Here is a 25800-nt window from a genome sequence, read left to right on the forward strand (position 1 = left end):
ACACAGTGATGTGAATAAGCACCTAATTAGTTGGCCATCCCTCACACACCAAACATGCTCCAATTTAAGGTACAGCCTCCATTTTACATCAAATTAATTTGGAAATTGATTAAAAGAAACACATTCATTTCTTTTTTTTAAAGGCTGTTCCACAATAATTGAACCAGAATAGCTGATAACCTCCCCACCACCAAAATACAAAAAAGAAAATATTTGAACACAGAGAACACGATGAGCTTTTGGCAAGTTCACTCCGTTCATTTTCACTGATAGATGGAGCGAAAGCTACTGATTAAAATGTGAAAATGATTGCACAGAAAGGAGAAAATTAAAACGATAATCTATGGAACAGAGTCTGGAGATGGAACATTTTAGTAACAAGATAAAGAAAGAATGGAGCAGAAATTAAACACAAGCATTGAGAACTGGAAATCAAAATCTCACCAGACAGACATAAAGCCTAAACTGGTTCATCCAGCAGCTGCTGAATATTAAAATAATCTTGCAGGCTCATTGGCTAAGCACTTAAGCCATGGATGAAAGTTAAACAAAAAAAAAAAAACATGGGAATTCTGCAAACCAGTTCAATATTCACTAGAAATAAAGTGTTAAATCAAAACGCCAGCCTGCAAATGCTGCAAATGTCTGGGCTGCAAATGCATGATGCAACTCTTCCAGTTCATCACATCCTGAACGTTTTCTACTGATTTGAGTTCTGGAGACTGTGGAGGCCATAGGAGAACAGTAAAATAACAGCAATCAAAATGTCAAAAGGAAAAAGCCTAAATGAACTAAATGAATAAAATTACGAATACAGCTATGATATTACAAAGTCAATATAATATTAAAGTCAAAATAATACTGAAATAAAGTGATAATATTGTAAGAATAATGCTAAAATTATACAAAAATAAAGTCCTAATAGTATGAGAATTAAGTCACAAGGAAAATGTTGTATTATTGTAAGAACTCCAACATAAAAAAATCAGTCAGCCAACTGCTGTAAATTGAGAAATGTTGAGCAACTTGTGAAGTTATGCTTCAGTATTAGTTTTGATCTCAGTTGTATTGTTTTCCATTTTGGATTATGGAGACCTGTTGCAGTGGCGCAACTACACATTATTCAGGTGGATGCGAAAACATAGATCGGCGCCCCCCCGAGGGAAGGAACGTCAGGGTGAAGGAGCGACGCTCACTCACTCCCTGCCCCCCCCCCCCCCCAAGGCGACGATAAGTGAAGGGTAAAACTCGCACTTCAGGTAAAACTGAAGTGTATGGGAAAACATCATCGGCGCGCCGCCCCCTCCAGACGGGGTTTTGGCGCCCCCTCTGGTGCTGCGCCCCTATGCGTTGCATACCCTGCATACCCACTTTTTGCGCCACTGACCTGTTGTACATGACAGCCTCAGCTCAAAGTCTTCAAAAGAAACAGACTGACTCAGTTTAGCATTCTTCTCTGAGGTTACTAACTAACTGTAAAACCTCAACTAGCTGAAATTGGGTAGAAATCACTTGACAAACTTGCTATTTTTGCAATATAGTTATTTTCCAGTCAGCAGATTTTCACTTCTTCTATCACCTTGATCCTATTCCACCATATCAACAAGAGTTATGGAAAAAACCTGCACATGTGTAAAGTAAATACAAATGCATGTGTTTTGTTCTTGCTATTGTAGGAAGTTAATCATTTCCATTCATTGAGGAAATAAGTGAACTGAAAGCAAAGCTGCTCCTCGGGTAACTAACAGCATTAGCAGCGGCAGCAGCAATGGGAAATGAGACGCAGGCTTTCATTTATTCATTGATTTCCTCAGCAAACAGATGGGATCCTTTGAGCATGGCACCAATAAATCAGGAGGGAAGGAACAGTGACACTCTTCTGACCTGCCAAGACATACAGTTCTGAAGTGACACATCCACCCGATTTACGAGTCTGCTGTGGGTTTCCATTAATCAATTATCATTTACTTTTCAAACCTAAATGTATCACTTCATATTAGCTGGTAATTGCTGGTTAGTCATAATATCCCAACTAAAAAAAACGTTTTGTGTAGAAGTTAACCAGGTTTCATTGTGTGGAATTTTAGGCAAGTTTCCAATAACCTATCCATCAATTTTTCTCATTTTTGTAGTTTGAATTGAATCTCTACTGTTCCTAAAAACAAACCAAGCACTTAAAAATAATAAGATGTGTTTTTTTGTTTGTTTGTTTGTTTTTTGTTTTTTTTGGTGTCTGGAAAATGAGCCATTTCAAAAACCTTCTGTATGTAAAGTCACAAATCAGAATCTCCAGCAAAACCCAGTCTGTTACTTAGCAACCCCCGTGGAGCTCAGCCCGTTACCTAGCAACCCGAGCTGTATGTGCTGTTCAATAGCTGCTGTAAAAGACAAGTGTTCTGTTGATGACTAACCATCCAGAAACCACTTGCTGCATTGTTGTTGGCTGTGCAGGAGGCTCCACTTCTGCTTTTCAAAGCAAGTTTAAACGTTGAGTTATGCAGCAGCTTTATGAATGAAAGCTGAACTTACACAACCCCTAAGTTGATCACTTTTTCTTGAGAAACTAAATGACTAACCATTTATATTACATTTATGGGGATTACACTGTAAATACATCTCTACTTTACTCTTAAAAGCCTTAAATTAAATGCCTCTGAAAAGGTACATGGGAAATTAGTTACTGTAAAAAAGTATTGCATTAATCCAGCTGTAGATCTAATTGAGATCAGATGTATCACTACAGAGCAGATGAGAAACTGAAATGTCTGCAGCAGTAAAAGAACAGATAATATGAAGAGAGTTTCGTTCATGTGCAGATATTTCCAATCAGCAATCATGATTCCAATCTATCAGCACATTTTTTTAAATTACACATGTATCAGTTTGGCTTTTTAAATACAACATGCTAAATTACTGTCAGTATAAAAAAATATTCATTTTAACCAGTTGTGTCGAGCAAATGTGTTTTACAAATATGTTCACTATTTGAACAGCTTTTCAAGTCCTGCTTGTTCACATGTGAACAAACAAAGGCAGCAGATGGGCTGCTGCTGAATTTCTTCATGCTCAGCTTCCTTTGCCTTCCCAGGTGGTGAGAATCAGTCAGAACCAGATTAAACCCGCCTTGCACTCCCGGCTGATTCTGGGCTTTGATGTCGTGATAAAGCAGCGATCCCAAAATCTCAATTTTTGTCAAAGCCTCAAATCAGATTTCTGCACGAGACTTCCAGCTGGTGGAACAAACACCATTCACATTCCTGATACAAGCCTCTGGTGCAAAACAACAAAACAAAGCATCGGCTACAGCAGAGAATAAAGACAAAGAAAGCTTAATCTTGTGTTGTCTTGTCTCTCAAAATACATTCTGATCCTCTATATATTTCAACATCTCACTGCTGCTGTGATTGTTTATCTGAGAGGTTATAAAAACAGATTTAGATTTTGATATTTTGGCTTTCGTGCTGCAGGGTTTAAAGACTTATTCAGCCATTGTGGCATGGATTTTGTGCCTAAGTGTGTTTACTTTAAATAAATCTTGTTTGTGCAGTTTATTTTCGATGTTGCCTTCAGGCTGAAAGCTAAAAGTAAAGCTTTCAAATGACCATAAAATAGTTGAACAGGACAATCTATATCTAAAAGAGTTTTCCTGTTTTTGTCTGTTTTGCAGAGAATGAGTTTGTGTTTTGAAAACGGAACTCTGTAATTTCAATCCAATTATGGTGATGAACTAAAGTTAAGATCTAAAGTTAAGATGCAACTGGCTCTGTGTCTGAAACTGATACAAAGAGAAGAAAAACCAATGAAAAAATAAATCCTGTCATTCAGAAATTGGTGGGAAAAACTTGCAAGCTTGTAACTAAAACTTGTAACAAGTTTTAGTTAGAAGACAAAATCTACAGGAAAAGTCATCCAATCTGCTGACAAATATGCTATTTAGACTTTATTACCAAATAATTATAATGTTAACTGTCAAAACAATCAAATCTATAAGTTTTTTTTTAATCACTTTTACACAAGGATCTTGAAAAAATGAAGTTTTAGGAGTTAATTTTTGACTCAAAATCTATCGGGATGCTGGAAAAGATTATTTAAGCCTAATACAAAACACTCACTACAGACTTGCAAGCAGTTAGAAAGTCCAAAAAGTCAGAGTTTCTTTTTCATAAACATGAGGAAAAACTGTAAAGTATTTCTCACATGTGACCGTCAAAGTTATCCATGGTTTGTCTAATTTTATGAATTACTCATCTTCTCTTGAAGAAAGAACAATATTTAAGGCCAATCAGTGAATGATTACCACTTACCGTGTTTCCCCGAAAGTAAGACAGTGTCTTACTTTCTTTTTATCCCCAAAAGCCCCAAAAGCCTTTCGGGGTATGTCTTATATTGGAAAAAAATTGTCGAATTTTTTGTTTTAACCATAAAATTAACATTTATTAACAACCTGAACAGTATTGTATTCACCACAAAACAGTTTTATAAAAGGAAGTGCAGGAGACGGCGCGGTGACGTATGGAGAGGGGGACGGTGCGGACGTGAGCAGGAGGCGGCGCGCAGCTAGATGAGAGGGAGGCGGCAATACCACCCGTGTTTGTCTTACTTTTGGGGTACGACTTATATTAGCCGACCCCCCTGAAACCCCTGATATGTCTTACAATCGGGGGTGTCTTACTATCGGGGAAACACGGTATTATCAGATGAGGTAATAAGGACTGAGCTTTTCCTCACCGTCTCTCCGGTTGAGTTTGGTGAATCCCGGCGCGTGGCTGCTGGACAGCTGGGAGGAGCTCCTGAAGGATGAAGGCAGCAGGTTGGACACCAAAGGACTGTCACACTCTTCTACAAAACAAAACAAAAAAGAACATGGTTAAAACTAATGGTTTAAAATGGATCAAGTCTTGATTTCAGTGGTTAAACAGCTAAAAGTTGCTTCAACTCTATTTTTATCCACTTATGGCATTTCTTTGAAAGTCATTTACCAGAGTACACAAAATCTGACCATGAGAATTATGAATATTCTGGTTTTCTCTTCTTAATCATGCTGGGTGTGGATTCATTCTTTAATACCCAATAAAATCTCCAGCCCCCTTCAAACTGTGATTCAGAAAGACTTCCACAAAGATAATCTCTAACTGTAGGTGTGGACGCATGTGAGAAACATTGTTTATCTCTGGGTTGACCCTAAAGTTGACTGGCAGCTTGTCCTTGACTTACTCTGCTTCTTGTTTCCCGTTCGCTTTGGATTGGATCCAGACTTTCCTCTCTAACAAACAGAGTGAAAACTTTCAACAGCATTTATATCCAGTTGTCTAAGCAAAACCCAAACATGCCTCCATCTAACACCTCCAAGCTAATAGATGTTGTACTCCTCCACTGAGACAAGAGCCAATTACTATGATTCATGCAGCAGAGAGATCCAGGCCTACAACTCTGACAACGAGGCTTTGGCTTCGATTTCTGTGTCAGCCTCAGCGATCACGTCGTCCCTGTAGCACAGGTCTCTTTATTTGACTCCTCATAACCAGAAAATGTTTGATTAGCTTAATTGTGCAGAAACACAAAAATTATATATTTTTATTTGTGAAAGAAATGCTCCAGTCGTAACGGCAATTAGGTTTTGCCATATGCTGTTCATCTCTCCGTGTGCATTTTCCTCTGGAAGGTGTTACCATATTAGTTCATTCTTTTGATTTTTGTTTATTAGTTTGTTATTGTTTTCTGTTCTTTGAGCATCGGACACTAGCTTTTTAAATGAAATTATAATATACTAGGAGATATCCTGTCTGTAAGCTAATAAAATAATATATTTTGAAAGAACAAAAAGATTAAAAAGTAACATTTTGAACAAGTTGACCCAAAAAAAGTTAAATACTGTCGATTTATTCCTTTTAATTTCACTTCATGTTGCATCCAGGAATAAACCAGACCCTAGTGGCATTGTAATTTCTATATGTTCAAACAATCAGTGTTTTAAAAATATGAGTTTAGAAATACCGATTTTTACATTTGAGCTACCGTAGTAAGCTTGCTTAATTATAAAAACTATACATTTCAACATATTCTGAAAAAGTCCTAAGCAGCTTAAAATAAATATCAAGGATTTTATTTGTTCACAATTTATGCTGAACTGCTTGTATGTAAAGAATAAGGGGATTGTGAGAAGAAAACTGTTTAATAAGCTTTAAGGTTATGACGCTGAACCAGGCGTTAATGTTAACATAATTTTACTTTTCTTTCTATTTCTACCACAATGTTCCAAACTCGCTTCCTCACAAACTTTAATGCATGACACCTGAAATGATACAGCCTACCAAATATTTCATTTGAGCAGTTCTTTGTGATTGCGATGCTGCGGATACTGTGAAGATGACGGTATTTAAAATACTGTGCAGCTCAAATGATGAGATAAGCAAAGTAAACCGTATCAGACAAAGTTCTTACATCTTTCATTTTTGCTCCATTTTATCCAATTTGACTCACACAGCTTGAGTTATCCCACAGAGCTTGAGCACAGCTGCCAAAACACAGAACTGCCAAATTTTTTGCAGAAGTCATTAAAAGCCAGAGCAGCATAAAAATCTACATAATTGACAAAACGCAAAGTTCAGCTTGCTGTTCAGTAAAGACACACAAAATTTTTTCCTATGTTTAGTTTGACACTTGCAGAACAGATTAAGGGAATTTTAATATATTTCTCAAACTGAGAAACAAGGAAATTTTCCCAAGTATTGTTGTTGGATTCTAACTGGGTGGAATTGGCAGAAAAGACAAAGAAGACGACGGGAAGCGGTATGAGGACAACAGGGGGGTTTTTAATGACTTATCGCGTGAACAAATTTATTCATGTGTGATTTTAATTACGTTTCTTTTTTAATGGAGACACTGCAATTTAAATGGTGTCCCACAGGGCTCAGTTCTTGGCCCACTTTTATTTTCCATTTATTTAAACAGCTTGTGTGAAAATCTGTCAAATGCTTCTTATCATTTTTATGCAGATGATTTAGTGATTTACTGCTATTCTTCATCACTTGTACAGGCAATTCAGTACTTGCAGTCTGCTTTTACTATAGTTCAAGCTCGTTTACAAAATCTGAAGTTGGTTTTGAATGTGGATAAGATGAAAGCGATGGTTTTTTCACACTCTAGGAAACTATCAGAGATCCCTCCATTGCTTACCACTGCTGTAGGGACACAAATTGAGTTTGTCAGTAATTATAAATATCTTGGCTTTATTTTAGATAAAGAGCTTTCTTTTAAAAATCACATAGCAAATTTGCTACGAACACTGAAAATGAAGATTGGGTTTTATTACAGAAATGGATCTTGTTTCTCTCTTAAAGCTAGAAGTAAATTGGTAGCTGCAACATTCCTGCCACTCCTGGATTATGGAGATGTGTTATATATGAATGCTTCGACCAAATGCCTTCAATCACTAAATACTGTGTATCTTTGTGCTTTAAGGTTTGAACCGGTAGCAGACGTCTCACGCATCATTGTGAGTTGTATGCAAAAGCTGAATGGCCTCCTTTAAGAGTACGGAGAAACAATCACTTGATGATCCTTATTTATAAATCTCTATTCGGTTTGGCTCCAGCATATTTAAACTCTTTTACATAGATCTGTTAATTCCCAGTCTTTACGCTCCAACAACATTTTTCTTTTGCATGTTCCACGTTGCCAAACTGAAAAAGGAAAGCAAGCTTTCAGTGTGACGCTCCTTCAGCCTGGAATCAGCTCCAGTCTGAACTCAAGATGTCAGAACTGGTTTCACTGGACTCGTTTCGAGTGATTCTTAAAAACAGGCAAAGAGATTCTTTTAAACAGAGTCACTGTTTTTAAATTGTTTTATAATGTTATATACTTGTGTATATGTATTAATAAATTTTTTTTGTAACCAGGTTGCTGTGCACTGCAGACTTCTGCCCAGGTCCCCCTTCAAATGAGATCTGGATCTCAATGGGGTTTACTTGGTTTAATAAAGGAAATAAAAAAAATGTTAAAAAAAATGTCAAATTGTGTTTTTTTAACATTACAACGAATATCGACAAAGTCTTGGGCACATTTAACATGGAAACACAGGTAAACATAAACCAAATGGGAACATACTAAAACTGATCTAAGAGAAATAAATCCAAATGCACAAACAACAAAACACTCATTTTAGATCTAAATCATAAACAGAGAAACAAATCACAAAGCAATGAGCTAGTATGGCAACACCATTTTAGCAATAATGAAAACAGAAATGAACTGAATACAGAGCACCTGGGTATCACAGCACATTTTCCGTCATAATCTTGCAGATGATTAGAAAAATTTTTTTTTTTTGGTGTTGGTTTGTTTTGTTGCAGTCATTTCTGATAAATACCATCAGTACTTAATATGTCTGACTGTAGATACTGGAGTCAAAACTGTATTCAGATGCTAAAATCTAATATTGTTTTCTAACAATATCAGAAATAATAGTTTTTACTTTTTACAAACGTATTTTGGGAAGAAAGATTTCCAAACCTTTCAAAAAAAAATTTTTTTTCAAATGAATTCTCTCAAGTTTAGACTTGTAATATTTTCCCAACTTTAAATTTAAACATAAATCCTGCCAAATTAAACTTTTTCTTGAACTTTATAAAATGTACAAACGCTCATGCATATTTAATTCCACCGGGTTCCTCTGAATAGATGTGGGGTTTTAATCCCTGCAGGCTTTGCCCTGACACACACTTGTTACAGTGGGTGGTGGGGAGAACAGAGTGTAGAAAGCAGGTGAATTACAGCAGTCTGAAGAGGTAAAATAAGAGGGATGGCTCTCCAGCGTGGAGTGCTATAATCCCCGAGGAGATAATGTGCGATGAGAGCACAGCCTCGCTGAGGTAGCGTTCAAAGAGAGGGCAGCGGAGTTAAAAACACACTGTGGGCTTTCCTCAGCGGAGCGTTGGCATTTAAGAGCCAACGTCTGGCTCTTAAATGGAGTGACCGGTGGAGCACAAAAACAGGCAGCTCAGAGGATTCACCAGCTTTGTGGAGGGTTTAACTCTCTAACCAACAGTTTCTATTCTTGTTCACACAATTTTCAAATTTTCTGGGAAACAAATGAATACCTAAATGATATAGTTCCGTGTGGATCTCCAGTTTGTTTGTCTAAAAAGTTTGGCTCGCTTGGGGAGATGTGAATGTGTAATCAAACTCTGATGCGGACCAAAAACTTTAAACTTTGGTCCGCCTAAAAACCTACCTCTCGGTTCGGTTGAAGTAAACCCTGGACCGGTTTGAATGCGTAAACATCAAGCAGACCATAAACTGCTCCAAAAGCAGGAAGCAGTCTACAGTGCAGGGCATTCTGGGTAAATACGACCAAAACAAAAACGAGAGTCTAGCACTAGTGCGAGAAATGACCAGAGATTTTATACCAAAGAAAAAAGAGAAATCCTGCAATAATCTGGCGCAACTTCATTTTTGTTTACAGTTCATGAAGAAATAAGTTGTGCTCAGTGTTTTGTTCTGATATTTTTGTGTTGTTTTCTTCTATGGTTCTTTGTGCAGCGCCCCCACAGGCGAGGAGGGGAACAGGCTTTGGTTCATTTGACACCATTTGGTGTGAAAACACCCTTAATGTCCCAAAGTTTCCTCTGTGACCGTAGCTGTTCTTTACGACAGTTTCACAGTGAAAGATCATCACTGTTTCACTTTTAGCAGACAGAGGTCTGTAATTTAACATAATAATTGACAAAGGAAAATCACTTTGTTGTCAATTAAATATACAGAATCTACCAAGAAAAGATCACACAAATAAGCCTTTAAATCCACACTGCACATAACAAAACCACCTAAACCTATTTCCAAAATGGAAAAAAGCAGGCAATGTCATAAAAGCTCAGAATGACAATAGAGACCTAAAACACTGTTATGAGTCGAGATGAGGGCACTTTAGAGCTGGGGACCTTACAAAAAAGGAAATCCACTTGAACTTTACTGTAGTGAAAATTTTTATTTGTTCTCTGATACAAAGCTATAGGAGAAAAACTTGTTTTTTCCAAAAGTTTACTCTTTAAAGAAAAGAACAAGTATCTTTGACATATTGAGCGATATCTAAAAAAAATAATAAGTTATCCCCCCCATCACATAAATATTTGATCACATCTGCTGCCACAGGAGGATTTAGGGGTAATGAGGTCTTTCTTGAAACAAATCAACCCATCCAAACTGTCCCTTTGATTAGTCGGAGTAAAGAAAGTGCGATTCTGACAGCACAGAAACTTCCAAAAGATTTTTTATTTTTTTTACTCTGGAGAGCAGAAGCCTTGGCGCTGTCAAGGTTGATTCATCTCCTCAAACACGACAGGCTCGCTAATACCCAGTTCGGAGGAAAATACCCTCATTCACGTGCACTTTTCCACTTTTATGCTATTTCACTGAATTAAAAAAACTAGCCACAGAGTCCGTGACAGAGGCTGAGACCCTGAATACCAATGAGCTCCATCCATCACCCCAGAAACTGCAATGAAGTGAAGGTTTTTGCTCTTCTGAGCTATGCAAACCCTCTGCCCCCCTCCATCCATCCACAAGCCCAGAGTTCAGCAGTCCGCTGTTTGAGACGAGCCGGCTTACTTAGCCATTCAGGGCATGGAGCAGAGAACAGGATAATGAGGCTCCAGCAGAGCTTGTTTTTGCGGCTCACAACTAACAATCATCCTCCAGCATAAAACGTCAAAGTTCATTTTACTAATACGCACCGCTCTACCTAAAGTTTCACCCAAAGGGGTTGAACCTTGGTGAGCAGCGCACTTTTTCAAGTTCAGAGCGAAGCTAAAGTGAAAACTTAGGTAAATCACAACATGGGTTTATGCAAAACATTAAAACATTGGGTGGAGGGCAAATATTAAACTTTCAGGATCCTTTCCTTATTTTATTTGTTATCAAATTTCTATCCACAGCAGAACATGTTCAAGCTACTTCTATTTAGGGTTTAATTTTTTATTAATTAAAACAGGGATGTTTTAGTCAAACATTCAGACACAGATGCACATCTGCAATTTTTGTTAAAGTTTCTTAAGGTTTTTATTGAAAGGAACTGATTTGGGAAAAAAATTCTTTGGAATGATTTTTTTAAATTAATTTGATTAATTATTATTACCATTCATCCATTTTCTTACACCCTTGTCCCTCAGTGGGGTCAGGAGGTGCTGGTGCCTCTCTCCAGCTGGCGTACCAGGCGAGAGGCGGGGTCACCCTGGACAGGTCGCCAGTCTGTCACAGGGCAACACAGAGACACACAGGACACACAACCATGCACACACACACTCACACCTAGGGGCAATTTAGACAGACCAATTAACCTGACAGTCATGTTTTTGGACTGTGGGAGGAAACCGGAGTACCCGGAGAAAACCCACACATGCACAGGGAGAACATGCAAACTCCATGCAGAAAGACCGGGGCCGGGGATCGAACTCAGAACCTGGCAACAGCTCTACCAACTGCGCCACTGTGCAGTTGAATTATTATTACCTTTATCTTTAAAATAACAAAATATCCACTTATCTTTATATTGTGGTCCATCTGATTAAGTATTTTTTAAATACTGAAGTACTGATAATTTAATCATTTACTCAGTACTTGAGTAGACTTTTTACCAAATACTTTTTTACTCTTGAGTAATTTCTTAGACGGATACTTTTTACTCTTACTTGAGTAAAAGTTTTGGTTTCTCTGCTCACCTGTGTCTAACAGTCAGTTTACCTCAGCAATTCTGTAAATAGTTTTTCTACACATTATGTTTTAAGGTCTGCTTTTTAGAGTCTCAGTTTAGATTAATCATGTAAAGAAATCTTTACATGATTGTACATTTTTACCTGCTGAATTGTACATGTTTCAGAGCCAAGCAGCAGGAAAGCTAATTGTTTTCAATGCACCTTCAATAATCCTCCTTCCTTCAGTAAATTCAGGCTTTGTTTAAAAAAAAGAAGTTCCCCCAAACTAAATGAAATACAACGCTTCACTACTATTGGATTTGCTGGCTTAAAGGATGTGAAAGTCTACCTTTTATTTTTAATTTGCGTTACACAGTTTTAAATTTATATTCTGGCCTTGATAGATAGAGAAAGCTGATTAAAACTGCTGAATTATTCAACAAGAGTCAATGTCTGTTCCAAGCTGCCTGCGGCCCGAGTTGTTAATTGATTAATTGAAATTCAGAGGAGTGTAGTGAGCTAACTAATACCCTGAAGGTAAGGACATGGCAGGAGCGCCCCTATCATAGTTTAATTAGCATAGCTTTGACATGCAATTAATAGTACAAGATGAGAGAATCTGATCAGACTTCAGACCAGCATACGGCACCGACTGCACCACCTACTGAGCTGAATAACTAAAGCTGCAAATACCTGAGTCGTTTCAGTTAGTTTACTCAGTACAGACGACTCTGACTGACTAATTCAAACCCAAAAAGAGAGAAAAGAAGACAGTTTTCACAATACTGGTTTAATAAGCTTTTTTTTTTCAGAGTGATCAAAACCAATCATTACTGTATATATTCATGTTACACAAAATATATGTAATAGTTCCAGAGTCAAAGAACTGTTAAAAAGAAAATTTTTAATCACATTTTATAACTTCAAGGTGAAGATATTTTAGAACTGGATGTAGATTTGGTTTAATTAATTAAGGTTATCGGGTCTTCATGACAACAATAAATAAATGCCTGAAAACGGTGAACCTGGATTTATTCAAGGTCGTGTTTCCATTAGCCATGTAATTGCAAGATTTAACATTTCTAAAAGAAATTTGCTCAATGGGAACAAACCTGTTGCTTTTAACCATAACTAATAGAACACTGACCAACATATTTGATGTGTATTAATTTTTCATTTTAACAATTTGACATTGCAAAACGTTATGTCTGTTACTGGTTTTCACAATAGTTGACTTTAAGATGTATTTGTTTTCATGTTGTAAAGCAGTTTGAACTGCCTTGTTGATTAAATCTGCTTTACAAACAAACTTGATTGATTCATTTGCCATAGAGAGCTTTTAATTTGAAGGGTGCTGGTCTTTTAGGTCTCCAGACTTCTGGCTCTCAGAAAATGTTTCTCTTCACAATTTCCTGCAGTAAGAAAAGCTACATTTTCAGTGCGGTAAATCAGACAAGCCTGCATGTCTGTGAATGGATGAATTAAACATGCACATCAGCTGATATGATTCTTCTCACACATGAATAAAACTATCCAACATAAAATTAATAACAAGACGTCAAATCACAAAACAGGACAGTTTTTGTTGGAGACTAAGTACTCCAGAGAAGGCAAAGTGCCATAATAGCTTTTCCCCCTTTATGTCAAAATATCTGTTAGCACCACAGGGTTTCCATGAAGCAGAAGCCCACACAAACCAATCGCTCACATTACCCTAATCTACTGCTGGCTTTAACAGCAGAACCCAATCCTCGTCCTATCTGAGGGTGTCACAGCGAAAAGACATGTAGGTGGCAGCGTGGGAGACAAAAATGATCAAAACGGCACCAAGGCAACATTTTAAATCTCTTCATCTTCAAACTGCCAGGTCTAACTTGTTTACAAGCCCACGGAGTGGTGAACGAAGCCGCTGAGCTACATGACTTTTTTACAGGGTTCAGTTCAAACACCACTGCTGAAAGCCAAAACATGGCAGTGAATCATAGCGGCAGAATTCAGCTTGATTTTGAAGGAATGCTGCTGGCAACATCCTCTGTACTAATGGCTCCAGCGGGAGATGTGCATAGTAAAATACGACTAATCTGCCGGCAGCAGTAAGTTAATGATTTGAATATATTTACCTCTTAATTGAAGACATCAACATATTTATGCAAAAAAAAAAAAAAAAAAGAAAAACAACTTGAGTCAGTCTGGCAAAAAGTGAACAAATATTCAAATCATCCAGAGCTCTCAGACAAATTCATTTATATAAAAACAGAGATGTTAAATTGAATTGGACCCAAGAGGCTCTCACTTTAACACTGAAAAGCTTTTTATTTACTCCAGTGAGCTACAACTTTTACTTTTTAAAAAAGAGAGCGTCTGAACTCATTTGAAAGTACTTACAGGGTTTAAACTGCCAACAACAGGCTAAAAGTGTCATGTTGGGCGGTGATGGTTCAACGTAAATGAAGAGCTGGCACAGGCGGAGAGTTGATGGTGAATTTTTAAGGCACAATGAACAAGAAATTCCAATACCAAAGAGAACACAAACAAAACATCGTTAAAGAGGCTAACTAGCTTTAGCATTCACAGCAGCAAAGAGCAAGCACAGGGTAGCAGGTAGGGTTGTGAGCGGCGTGCACACTACCATGATTGACAGCACTGCATCCTGGCTCTGATTGGTTGTGTCTAGTTAGCACTGGGAACAGGTATTTTTCACAGATTTTCTGTCTCATACTATCACAACATTGTGTCAGATTCAACAAATATGTAAAAAAATATATTTTATGTACCAGAGTATCCATTTTCTGACAAGAAAAGACTGATACATAATTGATTAATAAATGTGCTGTACAGTAATAAATAGCAATGTTCACTTCCAGCAGGAAGGTCCATGTAGAGGTTTTTTTCTGGTCCAACTTCCTCCCACAGTCCAGAAACCTGACTGTCAGGTTAATTGGTCTCTCCAAATTGCCCCCAGCTGTGAATATCTGTCCCAGTAATAAACTGGCAACCAGTCCAAGATGCACTCCGCCACTCGCCCAGTGGCAGCTGAAGATTGGCACCAATCCTCCCAATAAGTGGGTTTAAACAATGGATGGATGGATAAAAATTGTATCCATTTATACCTGCTGACCTTGGAAGACAAAAATAAAAACCTGTAGCTTCACCATGTGTTGAAGAAACTAATTGCTTTCGGCACAAAGGACTGTTTTGTCCAGTTTTCTGAAAGGTCTGGGGAGCCGTACCTTAAAGAACGGATGCTTCTGATCAGCAAGAACACTTTTTCGCTTGTTAAGAGATTTTTGTTTATAGATATCCAACCTAATACCCTGCACCTTACTGGCTGTAATCACTATTCTCCTCAGTGTGTTCCTATGTTCTTCCTTTATGCCACCCAAACAGCATGTAATGCAACTTAGTTAAAACATCTTTAGCACATTAATATCAAATAAAACCAGCTTTTTCAAAAAGTAAAACCTTTTCTGTCCCTTTTTCTAAAACAATTCAACTTCAGTCTGTTATCCCGAGATACTTGTGCTCATTACTGTATTGGACATCCTGATAGTCGTCAGACTTGAGACTGAAAGTCTGATTTTGTTTAAAATCAATCAACATCTCTTTTGTCTTTGAAGTATCTAAACGCATGAAGACACACACAAATTTAAAGGCTCATCTGACTTACACCAAAAACAAGAAATAAAGCAAACCATCTTTGTCAGGTCAAAACTGGTGTCAAGATTAAATCTGCAGACTTTCATCATTCATCTTCACTATTTCTGCTCACGATCAGTGCAGATACTTTTTGACTCAAAGTAATTTGACTCGGCACTGCTGAGTTTCTCCTTAATGAATTAGATCAGAAAATGTACAAAAGCAATGAAAAAGAAGTGAGAGTGAGTGAGATGGGAAATAAACTCAGGTCTGGACTTTATTGGAAAACAACAGCTTTCAAGCATGTACAATAAGTCTTAAGTCAATTGTTTTGCCTTGGTTGTTCTTTGTTTTGTTTAACTTTAGAAGAGTGTTTTTTTTTAATAAACATATATTTGTTTTTTTTCTTTCATGTGTTTAATTTTGATTAGATGCTGAAAGTGGACAGTTGGAAGAGCAGGAGATTTTTTAAAAGGCAGAAACCTATTTCAAAGTCAAAGTTCTTTTAAGTTAAGTTTGATATATACCTTTTTATAACTGAAAATAACATAGGCACTTGTTATATGTCCTTGAAAATACCAAAAACCACTCCTTTAAACACTACCATGTATCTATGTTGTTTCCAACATTGTTAAGTGTTTCAACACGTTTTTAAATTATCAAGCTCTGCTAAGAAAATTATTCTTCTGCACTAACAATATCAGAATAAACACAAAAACATGCGCAGGTCAAAAGAGCGAAGTACCGCCATCTTTGACGTCCTTGCTGGGCAAAACAGCGCCCTCTGGTGGACTAAAACTTATCTCACAATCACTTCTCCCAATATGTAAGGTTACATCAACACCAACAAAGAGATATCACCTTCAGCTAGTGGAAATATCATAAATATAAAATAATATCGTAAAATAATGGCAAAGGTCATATTTTCCCAAAGAAGGCGGTGATTTGTTTTTGTTGCAAAAATCATTTTTGGTAAAAGATGACTTAGGTCAATATTTTAGGAAGATGACAGTATGCAAATCCATTGTATTCAAACTAATGGAATTAACATTTCTATCCTCTCTCCTGATTTAACTGCATAGTATAACAAGCTCCATACAAATAGAGCTTATATTTAAATGTAAATTAGGTTCAGGAAGGTAAATCTTGCCTTAGACTAGAAAAAGTCTGTGTCAATAGTTAAAATAAGCAGATTAATAAGAGAGTTTTTATCGACCAATCTTTCTTCAGCTTCGACTCTTGAAGGTGGTGGTGGAAAAGTGGAACTGTTCTTTTTTAAAAAGTTGCTGCAGATTAAAATTAAATTAGCAGAAAGGGAACAGAAGCAAACTCAATGTCAAACAGGATTAGAGTCACTTCTGAATCATTCATAGAGGCATTTTGTGCAGTCTTGCAAAACTGAACGCTGGACATTAAAACACAGGCAGCCTTGGCCACTGGGGAGTGAAATTATGGAGGCAGTTAGGAATGTCGCAGCAGAAAACAGATAGGAGGGGGTGCTGGGAAAAACATCTTCTCATTACTCTAAATCAAATCTAGCTTTTTTTCTTTTCCAACTCCGCTAGAAATCCAGATTCTCCTCCATCTTTCCTTCCTTCCTTCATTTGCTGGCTGCCATTCAGCTCCTCCTCTGTCTTCTCTGTCGCCTCAGTGGTGTGAAATGAGGCGCTCAGAGTGAGCACATGTTGGCCCACAAAAACAGAGGAGTCAATGTGGAAATAGATTGGCCAAAATAAATAACCCTGCAGCGGTGGTGTGAATTACTCTGGGAATACGACCAGAGGTTATGTGTGGACTCTGACCCTTTAAATGTACCTTTTTCTGGTTCCACACTCCGTTTCCTCCCCCTCATGTACCCTGCGTGCTGTTCAGTGGTTTCTCATGTTGAAATTCAGTCTTACCTCTCCACCTTTAATGGCTACTGACTCAGCTCTGCCGTCCCCTCTAACACAAACTGAGCGGCCCCGTTTCTTCTCATCAACACATGCTGCAGAGCATTACGGCAGCAGGCTGTAGAGCTGTGGTCACACTTCTGACCTCATAAAAAATACACCACTGTGACAGAATTAAGCTGTGACCAGCATCTATTTTAGTAATGAGGGCACATTAGAACCTGACTGTGAAGCGTGAGCTAATCTTGATGCACTCATGTCGAACACTCATGTTGGGGTACTGAAGTATTACTCAAGACAGGAGTACAATACCGGGGCCACCTTCTAGACCTTCAAGGTTAAACTTGTTATTCTAGTACAGAAAAGACATATGGAAAGGTGAGGGTAAAACTCACAAAGCTGCTTCTCAGAGACACCAGCTTCACGGTATAAAAACATTTTTACTGGACTACAGAGATTTGTAACCTAACATGATAATTGGCAAAGGCAAATGCAAAGCACTTCAATAGTTTTAGGACAAATTTGTCTTGAATGTAGCTTTTCTATCCATAAGAAATGGAAGTTTAGGTATCTGTAGATGTGTGGAAATATTAGCTACTGATATGAGTGGGTTAGAATATTTGAATACTCGAGTCCTCCTCTAAAATCACCAATTAAATAGTCAAAACCCTTAATATGCATTAATATGCACTAATAATAAACTGTCTTAGTACCGCAGAGGTTAAAATAAACAGTCTTCCTCATCTCCGCTGTTGGAGTTACAGCCAAGGAAAATGATTGCCGCTCCTGGATTACCTGCTTTGCAAACTCCAGCCACTAGTAGGTTAAACAATCATGGATCTATTATTTTATTTTCTTTAGTCAGTACCAACTAGATTCATCTCCATTTGCAGATCCTGGATGGTTTCGTTCCATGGTAAATGGTTATACTAGCCACACCTATCCAAATTGTGCACAAGCGATTTGATGGACTAAAGACTGCATTTGTTGATTGGAACCTGCAAAGAGATTCCAATAATAGTTGGTGAGATATCAAGCAACAAATCAATCATTCTTAGGCTTGAGGTTCAAACCTTTTTAGCATACAGCACCAACTGAACAGGTCAAAACTCAACACAAAAATATACTGAGAGATTTTGGGAAAACTGCTCAAAATGACATCATCGGTGCATTTACCACAGTTTCAGCTCGCTCACTGCCTGCCAACCACGTTTATATAATATGCTTTATTCTTTTCATTTCAATTGCAACTTTTACTCCAGACAGCTTGGACACATTCATTCATTTCACTTTGCTGCAGCAAGTGCTTTTAAAGCAGCCCACATCCTGTTCTTGTTGCTGTGGGTTAGACTAAAATATCCAGACCGAGAAAATTGAAAAACCGACCAATAAAGTGTTTTAGATATTTTGTGACTTTCTTTTAATAAGGCAAACATGTAAGGCTGCTTATTATGTAGCATTTTTCTGACACGACAACAGGCAAAACTGGGAATCAAACCCAGGACCATCTTGCAGCTAGGTAACAGCTCTACCAACTGCGCCACTGTGCAGCCCACAATGAAAACCAATGAGCTTATATATTAAACCAGAAGTGGAAATGACAGAGCAACCAGAAAGACTAATCAGAGAGGAATGGGAGCAGCTGAGGGAGAATCAGGTGACACAAAACAGCTGTGGAAGGAGAAAACTGGCAGGCAGTTGGAAAACTAAAAATGAATACAGAGAAGCTGAACTAGGACTCAAATGATTACAAAACAGGGGGGGAAAGACCTGACTGAATTCTAAGAATCCATCCAGATTCTTAAAGAATATATGCAGAAGCTGAACCCAAAGGAGTGAACTGATTTGGCAAGAATGTAAATCAACAACAATGTGGATAAAACACAAACCCAAATGATTTTGGCCTGCATGGCAAACTGTTTGGAAACCAATGGTTGAGATGAACATCTTCAAACTGTGGAAGAAATAAAGAGTTTTGTTGACTTTCAACACTGTCATGAGAAAGCTAAGTAACATTCTTCCCCTTATAATTAAAGGTAGTAGCCACCCTCATTAAAGCAGATGTTTTGGTTCTCCAGAGCATGTAGACTTGTGATAGCGCAGCAAAGACCTTAGAAAAGCAATTGTTTCTTACCAAAAGTCTGAAAAAGGCTCTAAGGGCATTTCCAAACAATTTAAAATCTGTCATGCAGCAGGTTGCCAGCAGCAAATTTGCCTTAAGGTCAGACCCTGCAATGTTTACAGATTATGCTAAAAATGCCTCTGCTAGCATGTTAAGAGCTAAAGCTGGTGTCAACACAATTAGAAAAAAAGAGCAAATGTGTCTTGTTTAGAATATCTCTGACTTTTAATGGAGAGACTCTCTTCATGGAGCATAATGCAACGTCAACTGATTGCAAAGAAGAGTGGGCCACAATCTGTCAATATTTAAACTGAATTAGAATTTGCAGAAAAAAGTTGTTTTAGAAGGTACTGAAGTATGAATTACTTTGTTTTCTCTTGGCTGTATGTCATTAAAACTGGGTCACTGTGGAACTTTTAGAAAAAAGGTAAACTTGTTAATAAAAAGCCTAGTTTTTAAAAACTAGGCTGTAAATAAATACCAAACAGTCAGGTTAATATTCTTATCATGGTTAGAAGCTCTAACATTAGTATGTGTTCACAGGTTTTTATATGCAACAAAGTATGAATGACTCATCAGTTTCTCAAAATCATCACATTGTACTTTTAGTTGTTATTTACTAAATTTAAAAAGCAGAAAAATGCAGCTTTGAGTTTTGATTTCAGCTTTGTGCCCTTTGGGGAATGTAATAAATTCATGTCAACACATTCTCATATACCAGCTGCTAAAATGTTTAAAAAACATAAAATAAACAGCCAATCGAAGAACTGCATGGAAATATCCTGAAGACTTATCAGAGAGGGGAGACCACTGGTCCTTGAGATAGTCGCCCACATCCCACACCTCATGCTACTCAAGGTCAACTACATAACACTCTGAAAGGTTCCTGACGGCTCCATAACATTAACTTTGATAGCTCAGACTGATGGCAGTGAAGACTCACACTTCACACCACTAAGGGTTTATCACATCCAACAAATATATAATAAGGAGGAACAGTGGAGAAGGGTGAATTTTGATTTTATGTTTATGGGAAATCAAGCATTAATCTCAAAGTTAAGAGGTGCTGCCTGCACAAAGCTGCCACTCAATCATAGATAAGATAAGATGGAATAATTCTGTTTTGTGATGTATTAGAGAATGAGATATTACGTAAAATAATGGAGTCCAATAAGTCGTTGGGAAAACAGTTTCGAAACAATTTTACTGAGATAGTAAAACTGTTTCCTTAACAAGGGAAAATGTTGGTGAGCAAATTCAGCTGTTAACTTTTCATATTTTAACAGATGTTTAAACATACCTTTTAAAAATAGGCTTTTTCAGGACATCCTACATAATTTTTTATTATATTTTTAACTATGTTAACAGTGGTGGCACATTTCTGCTAATTACAGCAATTGTGGAGCTAATTGTTTGTTTAGCGCTTTTGCTAATTCTTAAAACGGTTCATGGGGATTTTCAAACAACTTCTATTGGAATTTTTCATTGTCATAATAGATTCCAATTCTCTCTTATATGAAGGTTTCTAGGCTAGAAATAAATGATGCAATAAACGCCCAGGTACTGTTAGTGATGCAGTAACAAGAAAAGACAAAAACTATTCCGAAAATGAATGATCTTACACGGTTGTGAAACCTGGAGTTAGAGACATAGTGTTTTAAAATTAGCTTCCTTATTGTGTGAAGGGTAAATAAAACCACATATACTGCTAAATAACCTGTTAGTAAAACCATATTTAATGATTAGCCCGTATACGAATATGACGAGTTCTTCAACAGTTATTGCGTGATGATATATTGCCCCTCTGCAGGGCATTTACCTTGATGATTTGTAGCTAATTGCTTACCCATTAGCTACAATTTTTTCACTTGCACGTCTCATTAACTGTAGATTACCTTGCTGTTTCTTGTCAGTTCAAGTAATCAGTAATGCATCAGCAGTTCATAAATAAAACAAGTGACAAGTGTATTCTAACTGGAACACACACTGACCTTAATATAATAATGAGTACATTAGGAAAGATGCTGCGGTGGCCGGACCAAGTTTCTGCTCTCAGAAAAGGCAGAAACATGCATCAGAAAATGTTTCTTTTGTCCATTTTCATAAACAAATACAGTTCTTTCTTAAAAGGTTTAGAACATTTTATATATATTTTTATATCACTTGTAAAAAAGGTTGAACTTTCATGTAACCTTTGCTCATGGAAAAAGTTCACTTTCAGTTGTTTCTAAAAACACATAGCTCTAAACAAAGAACCTGAGGCCAGGCTCAGGTTATAAAACAATATCTCAAGCTTTGAACATTTCACAGAGCCCAGTTCATCACTCAAACGCAGAAAGAGTAAAACACAAACCCACCAAAACATGACAGTGAACCTAAACTGACAGAAGATTAATCAGAGAAGGAGCCGCTGCAGAGATTCACAGACACAGAATCTGTTGACAGGTCAGCTTTTAGCTTTACACACAGGAGCAGCATTTCTGGGCTTCCCTATTAACAAATGTTACAGAAGCTAAATCTTCAAGGTCAGTCAAAATATAAATACATCATCCCTCAACCAGTAGAGCAGCACATGATTCTGGGCCTGTAAACCATCTTGGAGGGCCAATCTTCACTTTATATCTGGACATCTCAGCACCAAAAGAATTGAGGTATTTACTTCAATTCTGAATAATTTTTAGAAAATAATAGACTTTCACAAAATAAATTACCAACTTTTTTATTTGCTCTGATATCCACTCAAACTGCGTAGGCTGTTTTTCACATCTCTTCTCAGAATAATTAGAATTTTTGCCATTTTCTTTTCAACTTCTGCTTTGTTTCCATCTTTTCTTTCTCTTTTGTAGTTTTTCTTCCTTTGTTTTCTTTTGTTCTCTTTCCATCTTTATTTTTCTGTTTTTCTTTGTCGTTCTGCCTATCTTTACTTCTCTTTCTGTCTGTCTTTATTTCTGTCTCTGTCTTTCTCTCCTTTTTCTTCCTTCTCGTTTTTGGGAGAGATGACTTTACTTTGCTTCTTGCTCCTCTTGCTGTTGGTTCGCTAAACAAATCTAAGTGGAGCCGATCAAGTCCAGGTGTGGAACAAATTGTTTGGCACATTTTCAAAGGAGCCTTTATTACTATCAATGCAACTGTGCTTTTCATTATGACATAAATAATTTGGGGCCTCCTCTCTGCAGTGGAACTATTTCCCCTTAATGTCTGAACCCAAAGGATTAAAATCATTTATAATATTAACAGCCTTCATAACAGATGCTGAAAAAGACACAAAAAGACAAAATTAACATTAGGCAGTCATGGTTGCCTAATATTCCATTGAGTATTAATGAACAAGCATATTTTTGACAAGATATCAGAGTTATCTAACCAATTTCTAAAAGCCGTGCCCACAGGATAGATTAGTTTTATTGCTTTCAGAGCTTTACAAAGGAAACATATAAGTTCAATGCATGAATCAGTTGCTGTCCTTTCTCAGTTCCTCATTAACATGTTTGTGATTCCTAATCCACTTTTATGACTGTTGGTTTTTCGTAACCTTGCCCTCATGAGACCCATTCCAGCTCCACGCTGCCGGCACCGATTTCCATAACTGACACTAAAAGAGAAATATGGAAAGATTTTATTCCGAGTTAATCTTTCTTTTCCTCTTCTTGGTTCACTCGTATGTTGCTCGCACGTGAATCACAATCACAGGGGAGGCTTAAAAGACATTTTTGTTGAATATTGGCACTGAAAGTTTCCAGCAAAAGAGTGTAAATGCCCTTGAGAGGCGAAACGGGCTGTTGAATTTAGACCGTCCTCTGAATTTTCTTCACTAGATCAACCCTGAAACAGATTGCAGTGCGTGCCCATAATCCCAACAAGGCCTCCAAGGACTAAATAAGATCTCTTTTGTCTTTTGCAAGCTTGAAATGATTGTACTGAATTCACAATGTAGCCTTCAGGATTTTTAGATTTTTATATGCAGAATCAAAGAGGCCCGTCAGGTTGACGTAATTCATAATAACATTTGCCTACAGGTAAAAAGAACAAACAAAAAAAAAAGTAAAGCTGTTCACTGTATCTTCGCTTCTGTGCTTTGAATAATTTTTTAATGAGCTTTCCTGGTATTCTTGAGTCTATTCCAGGTTAACCGGTATTTACTGGAAGCGTTAATATATTTAGCAAGCTTTTGCTTAAAGGTGACCTATTTTGCTTACTTTGCTTACTACCATTACTTGAACAAGTTATGATAGGTCTATGCAACATACAAAACATGTTTGCTACAGTTTTTGTACAAAATAATTCTTATATAATGAGACTTTATTATTCTGGTCAAAGATCTTTTCAGAATGAGATATTTTAGGGCCTCTTGTCACTTTAAATCCAAAAAGTTGCACCCCCAAACTCAACGTTTATACTCGTGCATGAAAACGCCTGCAGACAGATGTGCAATTATACAACCATACAACTTTGAAAAGCAGAAGTGGAGTCTCCTGCACAACAGATGTAAACACAGCAAGTGGTTTCTGAATGGTAAGTCAACAACATAATGCTTGTTTTTTCCAGAAAACACTAAACCGGCACATACAGCCGTAAAACCAGCTGACCAAACATGTTGGAACTCAGCTTTGGTTGCTAGGTAACAGGCAACGCTCTAATGGGGTTGCTAGGTAATGGGCTAGGGTTTGCTGAAGTTGGTGATTCGTGATGTTACATGTGGAAGATTTTTGAAACACTTCATCTTCAAGACACCAAAAAACATGAACTTATTACCAGAAAATTTATTTTTAAGCAGTATTGACCCAAATGGAAGTACAAACACAAATGGAAGTACATTTTTCATAATAGGTCCTGATTAAGTGCTTGTTACATTTTCTAAAAGCTGTATTTCTAAGTTGTTGATCCCAGTCTGTTTCAGGCCAACATCCCTGAGTTTTGTGACAATTTAACCAGCTGTTATCCTCTCCATGCATCCACTCACTGAGCGTTTTTCCCAGACCGAACAGACCCTGGTTACCAAAATCTCACAGGAAAAGCACAAAAGTACAGAAAAAGTAAATAATTTGTACAAACGCATTTCTTTGTGTCTTGTACACTGACATCTATTTCCAATTTGTCTTACGGTAACATTTTATTTGAAGCGGTGTGCGTAATACTGACATGACATTGTCATAAACATGACATAACACCTGTCATGAACATGAACGAGTCTTTATGAATGTTTATGACTGTTGTCATGAAGTGTCATTCGGTAAATAATGACACTTTTAATGCAAAGTTGCTCTAAAAGTTGCATTAAAAGTCCATTAAAAGTGCCAACTTTGCATGATTTTGTAAATTATGATCATTTAATGCAAAGTTGGCATAATTTGAATTATTATTATAATTTGAGGCATTTTTTGGCTTTTCAGATGTCCTTCACTGAAATCATAGAACAAAATGTTCTTTTTGTTCTGATGCATTTAATTATTAGGCGGAAAAAAATCAGATTTTCACCAATCATACCAATAAATGGAAAATTATTTTTGCTTAATGGCACATCACTAATTACGTCAGTGATTCTAATCTGAACTGCAAAGCTGCAGATACAAAGAAAATCAGCCAGAAGCCTTGAAAACCACAAAGCAGCTGACATTTACACACATAGTTGGATAACTCTGCAGTTCAGGCAGAAATTGAAAATTTAAGGGACATTTCATCCTCCGTTTAGGGAGAGATTTCTGAAACTGAAGGAGAACTTTGGCAAAGGACTTAAGCAACCTCAGAGCAGAACAAAGTGTTGAGATCTAAATAACATTACCAACATAATTCATCCTGAGGAAATTGGAAATCATTAAACACAAGGCTGCATCCATCACTGGATTAAACCAATTAATTTTACTACAAATTATCTGTTATTAGGCAAAGATTAAGAAAGAAATGTCTTATATGGCGATGTCTGCCACCATTTTTTATTTTTACATAAGCTGTTTCTTGTCAAATCTGAAGTGAAAGGAGCAACAAAGAATCTCAGATCTGTCATTTATTATACAACACACTGATGAAATCAGTGAAAGTTAAAACAACCACCGTGCTCAGAGGAGGGGGCTGGTGCAGGTGGAGCCAAAGCAACTTAACAAAAACATTGCCTGGGACCTTAATTTGACCAGAACCAGTCCTGATGACAGCAACACACCAAGGAGCTCAGGAGCGAGAAATGAAACGGAACAACAAATGAGACGGACTGAGAATAAACCTGAGGTTGACAGCTGAAAAACGAGCGCAAAAATCAGTTAGGAGCAGCAGAAGAGTGATTGATGCAATACTCAAAAACTATTTCACTCCTGCTAAGCAGCGGCTGTTGGAAGATTCAACTCTGTATGAATAAATGATGGCTCATCTATTGATTGAAACTTGACTCCGTTTAGCCCACAGCAAGTCAGCAGATTAAAAGAGCAACTCTCGACTGGAACTACAGACATTGAAGTAAAGCTGCTTATCGTTT

At 37.3% G+C, this 25800-nt stretch overlaps 1 protein-coding gene across 2 annotated transcripts in view; it reads right to left on the reverse strand.

The window, feature by feature from the left end:
- Positions 1–25800, reverse strand: part of cntnap3 (contactin associated protein family member 3) — a 114629-nt gene that overhangs the window by 69838 nt on the left and 18991 nt on the right. For both annotated transcript variants that reach the window (XM_008433926.3, XM_008433924.3), the window contains exon 2: positions 4729–4839. In XM_008433926.3, the coding sequence (XP_008432148.2) occupies positions 4729–4839 (111 nt within the window). The remainder of the gene's footprint in view (positions 1–4728; positions 4840–25800) is intronic.

This window comes from Poecilia reticulata, chromosome 17, assembly GCF_904066995.2.
Source record: "Poecilia reticulata chromosome 17, P_reticulata-male-v2, whole genome shotgun sequence".
Lineage (NCBI taxonomy): Eukaryota > Metazoa > Chordata > Actinopteri > Cyprinodontiformes > Poeciliidae > Poecilia > Poecilia reticulata.